The following is an 11,857-nucleotide window of genomic DNA, read 5'->3' on the forward strand; positions in this document are numbered from 1 at the left end:
TTTGTTTTTGCAAATCTTCAAAATTGTTGGGCGACAAAAAATTTAAATCCTTATACAAAGAAGATTTATTAGTTGAACATTTTTTCTATACTAGATATGGTTTGATCTAAAATTACATTATACACTTCAACGCTATATTTTTTTTCAGGGCATAATATTCATAATATTGGTTCATCTTTATTGTTTTCATCAAATAATTTTTTGCGAAGGCGACATCTTATTTTTGGAAATTAATTTTCAATTAATACATCCATATCATGTTTTTTATCAAATTGTTCATTTAAATATTTTATAAAATTATCGGCTTCTAATTTTACATCTCCAAAATGTTATTAAATTTGTTTTAACTGTGTAAAATGTACAATTGACTAACTCCTGGGCCTTTATCAAATTTATACCTTTGGTCTGAAGATATCTAGATAATGGACCAAGAATTTTGAATATATTTATAAAAATAAATGCTGTTAAAATAGTTTTGTATTGTAAAAGGGATTCTTTAAAATTTCTGGCCTTCACTTTGATATCATAATTAAAGGATTCTGACAACTCAGTAGTATTTAACGCTATAATTAGAGTAATGTACAAGGCACCATTGTTTCCGAAAATTCGGTATAATGCCTTTTCTTTGGACCACTAGCGTGTGTTTCTAATCGTTGATAATCGTCTTTTGTCATTTTCCCCAATGATTGATTTCCAGATATCCATACGTTTGTATGATTTTTTAAAATAAACAGCAATATCGTTTAATAAAACAAATAATGAAGCTTCTGGTAGTGTTATACTTGTAGCATCAACTAAAATTAAATTTAAAATATGACTATAACACCACACGTGCACTTGATTGGGTGATGATTTAGATAGCCAAGCAAAAAATCCATTATATTTTCCCTGCATATTTGCTGATCCATCTATAGCATTCCCTATACAATTTTTAATGTGAAGTCCATTTTTAGTTAAAATATTTTCCAACATGGTTTGAAACCCTTTTCCCTTTTGAATCTTGTATAGTAACTACTACACATAATTTTTCATTAACCATATTTATAATTTCTGTATTGAAATTATTAATACTTTAAAAATAATAAATTTAAAAAATAAACATTATGAAGTACAATTTAAATTTAAAAAATTAAAACATTAGTTATTGCCTGTTAATTGAACAGCATAATAAATACATTTTATTTTACTTACTTTTTTATTTAGAGATTGTTTTTGCGGTTTAAATAGTTTATTTAGTGTCAAACATTGTTTTGCTGAGGCGAACAACAGCTTTTTGTTTTTATATCTTGCTTTTTCTGCACCTCCTTTCCTTTTGTTAACTATTGCTTTTTGTTCTTCACTCATTATTGAAAATCGTAAAGTATAAAATATGAATACTGAATAGTATACAATTATAATACGTTAATAAATAATAATTGAGACAATTATTAATAAAACCTCATCAGTATTTTTACATTATTAATACTTTAAACGGTGAAAAACGAAAATAAAATATAATATGAAATGTGTATGTGTCAGCGACAGCGCGATGATAACAATATTATTATTTTATCCGTTATTGCCTATCCATGGATGGTATAACGGGCCATGGCCCATGTAATAACTATTTTTTATTCTATTTTTAAACTTGTAAGTCGTCAACAAGCCCGGACGGCCCGAACACAACGGTCGGTCCCACATTTTAAAATAATCAGAAATCTGGGTTTTTTTGTTTAATAATATTACATACTTATTGTTATTACTTATCAGATAATATTTTAAATTATAATTTCACAATAATAATATTAATAATTATGTTTTGTAAGAGCAGCGGCCCGGTATCCCGGTCGCATATTACCATTCTGTACACGAAATAAAACCCATATGAAAATACAGCTTTCTCATTGGTTCTAAATTTGTCGGGATAAAATATTTAAAATATTTATTATTATTATCATTATTTTTTTGATTCTAATTTAATCTAATTTATTACTATGTATGTATATTGTATCTAATTAGTATGTATGCTATTTTTTTTTTTTGTCGAATAAATTATTATTGTTATCATTAGATAATTGAGAAAAATAAGAATATATAATCTCAGGACTCTTAGTTTTTTTTTTACTTTAATTTAAAACGAATTCTGAGATCATTGAAATTGTAATGCTTATAACTCGCTTTAAAATAAAAATTTAAAATATGACATCCATTACATTATAATCTTACTTTTAAATAGAATAACATTAAGTATAACAGAGTATAACTTACCCATGCCAAAAGCAAATTATTTTATTATCTATATTAGCTAGGTTTATTATCTACGACCAATTCCCCTTTGATTTAAATACCTGGGAGAAAACCCATTAATAGGATTTATTTATAGGAAATAAATAAGTAACTTAGAACTGATACTACTTAGTACTTACCACCTTGAAACCTCACGTCCTCACCGTCTTCTTACTTGATTCTTTTTTGTTCTACTTTTGAATATACATATAATATATACATACACGACTATTTATCACTCGCACTTAATTTTTTTTACGGAATGTTATAACTATTAATAACTAATCAAAAAAAAAAAATACTCTTTTACTTTATTATGAGTTATGCTGATTGCAATCTGGTTTCGATGGACCAATATATGTCGGTTTTCTAGTGGACTATATGTATGTATAGGTATCAGTGGCGTAGCCAGGGGAGGGCTGAGGGGGCTGCAGCCCCCCCCCCCGAAATGTTAATAAAATTTAAATATTATTTCAATGGCCTACAATATTCACTCAAAAAGTCTTAAATTGTATTTTACTAATTTTAAATTGTCATCTTTATTTTGTTAGTTTTCTATAGCTTCGGCCGTGCTAATAGGTATTTAATGCACCGCTGTGTAAAAAATTGATATGACATAAAATTTTGTGTTTTGCGTTAAGTTTTAAGTTGTTGAACATGAAAATACCATTTTTTTTACTGTTGGATATGGTGATGTTTAAACATTAAACTTCTATGATGATTAAAATGAAGTAATAGTCAATAGATAATAATATAAATTATAATTAACCTGCAGACTCTTCTTTTTAATTGATACCTAACTATGATTCATACTTCATAGTGTAATGATTATACTTAAATTGTGCTATAAAATATTAAAATAATTGTATTGTCAATGTGTTTAATGTTCCTAATAATATAATATTATGTCAAAAGTAATATTTATTTATTATTATAAGTAAAACAATAAATTATTGATTCACAACCTATATAGAATACAAACAAACAATTTTTAATTAGTTAAGTACTTAAAAAATAATAATGTTCACGATAATAATTATGAAATATTCAAGTATGGTGGGTGTACCTAATAATATGTATTAGGTACTGTATTGTCTGTATTATCGGTATTTTTACGGTCTCTCAGAGACGTCTCTGTTGCGATTATAAGTGTTGTTTTAAGTTTTTAACTTAGTGCACTAATTATTTTGATGTACTAAATTTTAATTGAAATTTCATAATCGTTGAATTTCACTATAGGTAATAATAACTTAAAATAATAATAATAATATTAATAATAATAATACTACAACATTTTTATTTATTTTTTGGTCGCCCCAGTTGTAGAAATCTTTTATAATATTACTTCTTCTTTTAAGCTTTTCCTGTCCGACGACATTTTTGAAACGTAGTTTCTTATGGCGCGATGTGAACAGAGGGGCCCTTACCCAGAAAAACAGTGCGTAACGAAAATAAAAGCGTTAGTCGCTATCATCTCTCTTACTAGTTACTCTTTATCGCTTTCTATAATTCTATATACTTCTGTCCCTCTCGCTCTACAGCCGGCTACGTTGTTATTATAATATTTATTTTATACATATTATACGTGTTATTACGCGTCGCCGCCGATAAAACACACACAACAGAAAAAAGGTCAGGTTACAGGTAGCTGGAAACCCTAGATACTATTATTATTAATTACTATTGTTATAATAAATTATAATAGTATTACTATAATTTAAACCGTACATAACAAAATAAATAACATAATTACATACCAATATTCTTATTTTTCATCATTTATTATCATCATCATTATTTATTATTACGCATACATAGTTTGTTGTAGTAACTGAATCAACCTCATTGACAACGATAATACCATAGAATATTATATTATATTATATTAATAATATTCTATGATAATACGGGAGCAATATAGGTACCAATGAAAATTAGTAAGGCTGTTAGAGGATAAGTTAGTCACGTACAAAAACAAACTGCTATTTGAATTTTCAAGTTTTCAACTGTTGTTATGTATCTACCTTCAATATTATTATTATGCTAGCGCGCTGTCCGTTATAGAACACGAGGCCATAATACCTAGAAAAGTACTGGACTGCAGAGCTGAAGCTAGAACTATAAACTTCACGTCTGTGCATCTAATAAATCGTCTTAAGTTAAAACACAATTATGCAAGGAGCATTTACAGGTAACCAATTAAAATATAATACATATTTTATAATAGTATATTTTAAATGTAGGTATTGGTTTTAAAATTTGTTTTTGCAATAGTAATTATTAATTTAAAAGTATGTTTGGGTTATTGCATTAAAGAGTGGGATTCTGAATTCGGTACCTACTGTTTTATCTAAATCGGCTGAAATTTGGGAAACAACTTTTATACCAAGACAAAGAATCACATCTTCATCTGCTAATTGTATGAGGTACATATATTTTGTTCAGCGAGAGAACTCCTCCCACACAGCATCGAAACAATTTTTCCAAGTCAGATGCGTGTAAGAACCGATTATCGTCAGTCCACGACATGCTCTCTTGTTAATAGAGTAAGTATACTTGCATTTTCTAAATTAAATTAATGTCATTTCAATAGCATTTATATATATCAATATATGATGTTATATTTTAAAAAATATACAAAAGTTGTGATTGGATATTACTTACAGCTGTTACGCAGCAACACTTTTCTATAATTTGATAAATACTTCTTTTTAGATATTTAGAAAATTTATCAGCTTACGTGCAGTTAAAAAATTCCAAAATTTTATTATCGTTTTTTTTAAATCGATATTAGTAATAAATGTTATCAGTCACCAATATTACCTACTTACTTTTTTATTTAAAAACGTATAAAATCTTTCATAATATATTAATAGTTACACCTAAATATATTTTAATGTTTTACACTCAAGTAATCTTGTAAGAATATATGATTTTTTTCTAGTGGTAATTTATTGATAGAAACAAATTTCTATGAAAGAGATAAATTGATAACAACATCAAAAATCTTAATATTTTATGAATAAACATTGTGCTATTCAATTCAAGCACAGATTGACAATTTCACTTGGCATACATTATAGGTTTTTATATTATGTTGCTCGGCTGCTGATAATCAAAAATTTGTCACATCTTATGTAACCAGATCTTATGTTAAGTATTAGAGAATTCATATTATAAAGATCACTCAGTGTCAGCATAGAATCTAATAGTCCCTAGGAGACAATTTTTTTTACCATCTTTTGTTTGTCAAGTAAAGTCAAATTGTTAAATTCAAACAATAATTACAAACTATCAATCTCAATAGTAATTTAATATGCTTCAGCTGGTTTGTATTTAATGAAGAAAAAAAAAGTATATTTAAGTATAATAAATAAAAGTATATAAAATCATAATTATTTCTACTGTATCATTAAAGTTTGTAAATATTTGAAAATAATTTTATATTATCTACTGTTAAAATACCAATAAAATTAAAAATTAAAAAATACTTTACCTAACACTTAATTTAGAATTTTAGATGATCATATCTAGAGAAGCTTTTAAATAAATAAAAAAGTAAAAATAATTATATTTTCTACTATATAAAATTAAAAAATTAAATTATCAGAAATAAAGTATCAAATTGTACATTAAACTGTACACAATGGTAATCTGTCTAAAAAAAATTATAAGAGTCAGGTCAATACATTTTTTTTGATAATTTTCAATATCTTCTTCTATAACCAATATCATTAACAGACCCATATGTCCTATCTTCAGGGTTAATCACTCTAGTTTTTACAATCTTTAATTTAAAAATAATTCTTTCACATGACACTTATGTGAATGACAATGATAATATAAATTTGTTAACTAAAAATAAGTCACAAAACAAATTCAGTTGAAAATATAACTAGAGTTATAACAAGAAGACAATAAAAATAAAATTTCTGAACTTGGTTTTTATTGTCAATTTTATCTTTACACTTGCTATCATCACTTGCATGAACTACTATAATAATTTACTTAGAAAATTTAAATAAATTATATTAGGACCTCATCTAAAGTTGGGGATTCAGAGACAATTGCCTAATAATAATAGACTACTAATTACTATAAAACTATAACTAACTATCACTTACTATTAAAATAATTTAAGAAACCATCAAAGTATTAAAAATATTTTCAAAAGGATCAAATATTGTTTTAGCTATATTATCTTTAATAGAACAATCCTCTCTTAATTTTAATATATGAATAAAATTATCACTTAGTTTGAAAACCTTTATATGTATGTTGTATCAATTAAATTTAAAACTAATCTGTAACTATTATTTATTATATATTACATGCATTAAGGTATAAGATACAACAAATAAAAATACACTAGTTTATATTAAATGGTATAAAAATAAATTATCATATTATAGAATCTAGATAAAATTGAATACAATTTAAAAAGTTAAATAAAATATACAGTATAGCTATTTGTACATAATATCATGTATAATACAGATATTGAGGCATTGAAATTCAGTTTTATTTATAACAATTTATTAAAATTTCTTTAGAAAGTCATTACTTAGAAATAAAGTACATTGGAATGTCTATACTACTGTCACAGAAAAAAGGATAAAATATTGTATTATATAAAAAACAATACTGCTGCAACATTTATCTGACAGACACAATAGACACATCAAACATTCATATTACTTGGACAACAGTAATACACTTTAACAACTGATCCAAACAGATTCCCTGAAAAATAAGTAATTTATAATTGTGAAGTATGTAAATAAATCAAATTAAATAAAAATATTAAATGTTCAAAATCATTAAGTTTTAATTTAATCGATAGGATATAATATACCTAATGTTCTGGGCAACTGGAGCTTTTAAAATATTTTTTTTTTTCGGAATTGGTCACCAAGATTCTGGATATCACAAATGAAACTACACTGGACACAAGACTGGAAGATATTACTTACACCAGGACCAATTTAATAGCTGATAAATATATCTTAATAGTACATATTCATAAAAGTATGAACATCATAAACCAATATCTTGTTGCAGTGTGTCATCATGAAACCTACAAAAATTTAACAAATTACAAATTTGAAATATTAGACATCTCATTAAACACAAACATAAAAATTGTCCCTATACATCTAACACCATTTTGCAAAAACCATAGGTATAAAACCTCATAAATTCTTAAACCTTTTTGATAACATTACTTGACAGTCTGATTAACCCATCATTATTTCATATGACTAAATAACTTTACTTTAGAACCATTGATATAAATCGTTAGTAGAAGCTAGTAGGTAGATTTCAAATGTTTTATAATACGTATACTTTATTCAAACAGCCAATCTCTTGGTCGAGCATCAGTATTCAGTATTTGAATATTTAAGTTTGCATGTTGAGCATCAGAAGATATTCCAAACCAAGTATAGAGATTACTTGATAAGATGTTAACTGCTAACTTCGTTTGATGCCCATTTCAACTCGATAGGCTCGATGGGTCATCGTGATTCGAGGACACTGTTTTCGGAGCAATGAAATAATAGACAGGCTAATTTTATCCGATAGGAATTTGAATAAGAAATGTTAAACGGCTACTCAATAGATAGAAATACTCTATAAGACTTGGACAGTTGGACAGAAGAGGAAACAATGATAGTTTTATAATAGTTTTATTACTCTAATGCCGGGTTACATGAACGTTCGATAAACGTTTAACGATCTGTCAGCGCCCTAACGAATGATTAAAATTTTATTCATTCGTTAAACGTTCAATAGTTTTATTGGGGCGTTAAAATATAGGTTACCAGCTTATTAAACTAATGGGCCGATTTCGGCTCTTTAAATTTTAATCATTCGATAAATCTACAGTCACTGTGCCCTGTAGTTTTAGTTCTTTTTCACGTTCATTAAAGTTTTTACTTCTCTGCCGTTTATTCTTCGACTGATTCTCGTTTAATATTTCAGACAATTTTTATAATATTTTTTGTAATAAAATACGTACGTGAAAACACTGTCTAAAATAATAAAATTAGTACTGCACTGAAAATAAAACACCGAAGACTGATGAAGTCTAATCTGTATTCTATGGATGAAGTACAGACTACAGAGAACAACAAATTGTAGAAATTTACAATGTTGTTATTGTACCTATTCAATTAAAAGTTCAAACAGCTGTTGACATGATAATAATATATGGGTTCTGATAAGCTTAAAATTCTACCCTAACATTGGTATCATGCTTAATACCAATATATTTTTCTTGAACGGTTTGTGCAACCCAAACGCGTCTCAAACATAAACGGATTCCGTGTAGTAATCTGATGTTTTTTGATGTTCCTTGATTAATTATAAAAATCAGATGGACAATCTGATTGCTACTCGATGTATCGGATAGCAAACCTACCAAATAGGCTGGTGCGCTAGGCGATGACATGATAAGAAGACGTTAACGTGATAAGGTCGTGTTTGTTTTATCAACAATTTTGTTATTTTTGTTAAATAATAAATAAATAAAATTACATAAATACATTATTATTTATTATATAATTATCATGATAAATATTATATAATATACATATGATAACAAGTGCCTGATAACATAATCTGCAATGATATATAAAATTTGTGTTCCTTGTTTATCAATCTGATGCTTCATCAGTTGGAAAATCAGATGAGTTATCATAATTATCAAGGAACGCACGGATTTAACGGTTCGGTAAAACTATTCACAATAAATTCCACACGATATTAGTAAGTTACTCTTGGGCACGGTTTAAGATATACCTTATAAGATATATAAGATATATTTTAAACCGTGCTCTTGGGATACTCGATATCGTGATAGTGCTATCGAATCATCTAGAAATAGTTTGCCCAAACCGGTGTATATTTCCCTTTAACATTGAAACCGGTGAAATTTAAGAAATTCGTTTTACAAACCGGTGGAACTATTTTATAAAAGTGGTTTCATTTTTCTGAACCATATCGATGATATGGATAGTTATACTGATGCCGATGCCTACCCCTCTAATTTTAACGTCTTATCAGTTATCACTAATAACAAGTTCAAAATATTGAAAAACGAAAATATATAAATATAAAATTATTAACATTTAAGCTAGGTAGTAGGTACTAGTTATTACTATGACAGACGACAGTACATAAATTAACGGTATGCAATAAATTTCTAAGACAAAAAATAAGTTTACAACTTTGAACTTACAATATTCAATGTTCTAGTTATTTGAATTAAAAACATTATTATAATTTATTATCAGTATTCAGTATTCACATGAAATGACTCAATGGCAGATGTCTGAAACAAATATGGATAGTTTTTTTTAAGGTAAATTTGTAGGCATAAATGCAGTTTGGTTCCCACGCGAATTTTTCGATTTTTTTTTTTCCAAAATGTGTGTTTCACGACACTGAATACAAAAGTCTAATTCCAAAATTCTCGCAAATCATTATTTTGGAAGTTATAGCCATCCAAAGTTTGCGATTTCACGTATTTAGTATTTACGCATGCATGCGCGCAAACCGGCTTTAGATACCCACTTTCTTACGTTTTCGTATTCTCGCCTCTCATTTATATGTTATTTTATTTTATTACAATATTATCTAAAGTAGTTTGATGAAAAATGTTAGATTATACCCTATAATTATATTTTTGTAAAAGTTATATTTAACTTATTAGTTTTATGTAGATATCTACCTCATTATAATTTTAATTAACGAGTTTCAAAAGGCAATAGAACTGATAATGTTTTATTTTCGTTTTAAATATTACTTTTTGAAGATTGCTATGTTAGTACCTACAAGCGTACTCCAGATCACTACAGTTTTTGTTACAGTTACGACAACATATCATTTTAAAATGACATCTATTAATTTTATTGAGTTGTATGATATATTTGAGCATAAAACCAATGGCCCCGTCTCAATGAGTGTTATACAAAAATTGCAATCGTGGAATTTGTTAGCCCGTGATGGTGTATTAAAATGTAAAAATGGTCATTATTTACAATTATACAGCGATATACGTTCTTTAGACGGGTTTAGTTGGAGATGTAGGGCACCTATAAATAAACAAAAAAACAAATGTGACTATTATCGATCGATTCGCATAGATACATTTTTTCATAAATCGCATTTGTCGTTATACCAAATAGTATCGTTTGCATATTTGTGGTTAGAAAACGTGTCACTGTCATTTATTGTTAAACAAATTCGAATTTCTCAACATACTGCTGTAGATTGGTCATCATTTCATAGAGAAGTCGTCTTCGAGGCTATGATTACGAATCATAATAAGATAGGTTAGTTTAAACTTAAATAAATCATTTTTTTATAGTATTAAAATAATTAATTCATATAATAGGTGGAGTCGGACAAGTTGTTGAAATTGATGAGTCCAAATTTGGTCGAAGAAAATATAACCGCGGGCATCGTGTAGAGGGGCAGTGGATTTTTGGTGGTGTTCAGCGAGAAACTGGGGCTTGTTTTTTAATACCCGTAGAAAAGCGAGATAAAGATACCCTATTAAGAGCAATCAATGATTGGATCTTGCCAGGGACTACAATTATCAGCGATTGTTGGAAGGTAGATTTAGTTTTTACTATGTGGGCTGTGCCGAGGGATATTGTGGTACTGAGTTGTGATATTGTGTTAATTTGTTTTACTAGAGTTATCAATGTTTGGAGGATGAAGGGTATGTTCATTTAACAGTGAATCATTCCATTCAATTCAAAAACCCAGAAACCGGAGCACACACTAATAATGTTGAGGGAATGTGGCGTCACGCCAAGGCTTCGCTTTCCCAATATTGTCGTAAAAAACGGTTTTATGGTGGATATTTAGCAAAGTACATGTTTTTGAAAAGGTGTCGTATATTAAACATTGAACCTCTAACGGAATTTTTTAAACTTGCTGGTGAGCTGTATAACTCAAAAGAAAACGATGTTTTGATAAGTGATGATGATAAAGACTCTTCTTCTACAGGAACGGATGACGATTAATAAAATATTGAAAAATTTAAATAAAATTAAAATTGCAAAAAATGTTTGTTTTCAATAACCCTCCCCATTCAAGTTTGATTTTTTAGCCCGGGGGGTTTGAGGGCCGAGCCCACATTCAACGAGAGGTCCGTAGGACCTCGAGTTTGGTGACTGGAGCTGGCAGGCGGAGGGAGCTACTTATACTTATTTTACTTTATCTGGCCATCAAGTCCGGCGACCGGAGCCGATAGGCTCCGGGAACCGGGGGTCCCTTGAATTTAAAGACATGAGTCATTTGTGTTAAATTAGTTTCAGATTACTTGTTAGGTCATCAGGCTGCCCGCAGGGCAGGGACGCTCTCCCCCCCGCGACCCCGGAGGGGTCGCCCCCCCCCCCCCCTCCCCCTCCCCCCCAGGTTTGCTATTTAAGCCCCGGGGGGTTTGGGGGCCGAGCCCCCATCCAACGAGAGGTCCAGAGGACCTCGAGTTTGGCGACCGGAGCCGACAGGCGAAGGGAGCCACTTATACTTATTTTATTTTATCTGGCCATCGAGTCCGGTGACCGGAGCCGATAGGCTC

At 28.8% G+C, this 11,857-nt stretch overlaps 1 protein-coding gene and 1 long non-coding RNA gene across 2 annotated transcripts; one reads left to right on the plus strand and one right to left on the minus strand.

The window, feature by feature from the left end:
• Positions 1-6,736: 6,736 nt before the first annotated feature.
• LOC149060935 (uncharacterized) lies at positions 6,737-8,432 on the minus strand. Its single transcript, XR_016189568.1, has 3 exons — positions 7,612-8,432; positions 7,121-7,342; positions 6,737-7,008 (listed from the first exon to the last, which is right to left on the minus strand). It is a non-coding gene; the product is annotated as an uncharacterized LOC149060935 (long non-coding RNA).
• A 1,216-nt stretch (positions 8,433-9,648) lies between these two features.
• Positions 9,649-11,597, plus strand: LOC149060936 (uncharacterized). Its single transcript, XM_089217223.1, has 3 exons — positions 9,649-10,601; positions 10,664-10,884; positions 10,968-11,597. The coding sequence occupies exons 1-3, from the start codon at positions 10,046-10,048 to the stop codon at positions 11,298-11,300; spliced, it is 1,110 nt and encodes a 369-aa protein (XP_089073349.1). The 5' UTR covers positions 9,649-10,045; the 3' UTR covers positions 11,301-11,597.
• Positions 11,598-11,857: the final 260 nt, after the last annotated feature.

Source organism: Diuraphis noxia, unplaced genomic scaffold (assembly GCF_037042655.1).
Source record: "Diuraphis noxia isolate RWA-SAM2 unplaced genomic scaffold, SU_Dnox_SAM2 contig0001, whole genome shotgun sequence".
Taxonomy (NCBI): Eukaryota; Metazoa; Arthropoda; class Insecta; order Hemiptera; family Aphididae; genus Diuraphis; species Diuraphis noxia.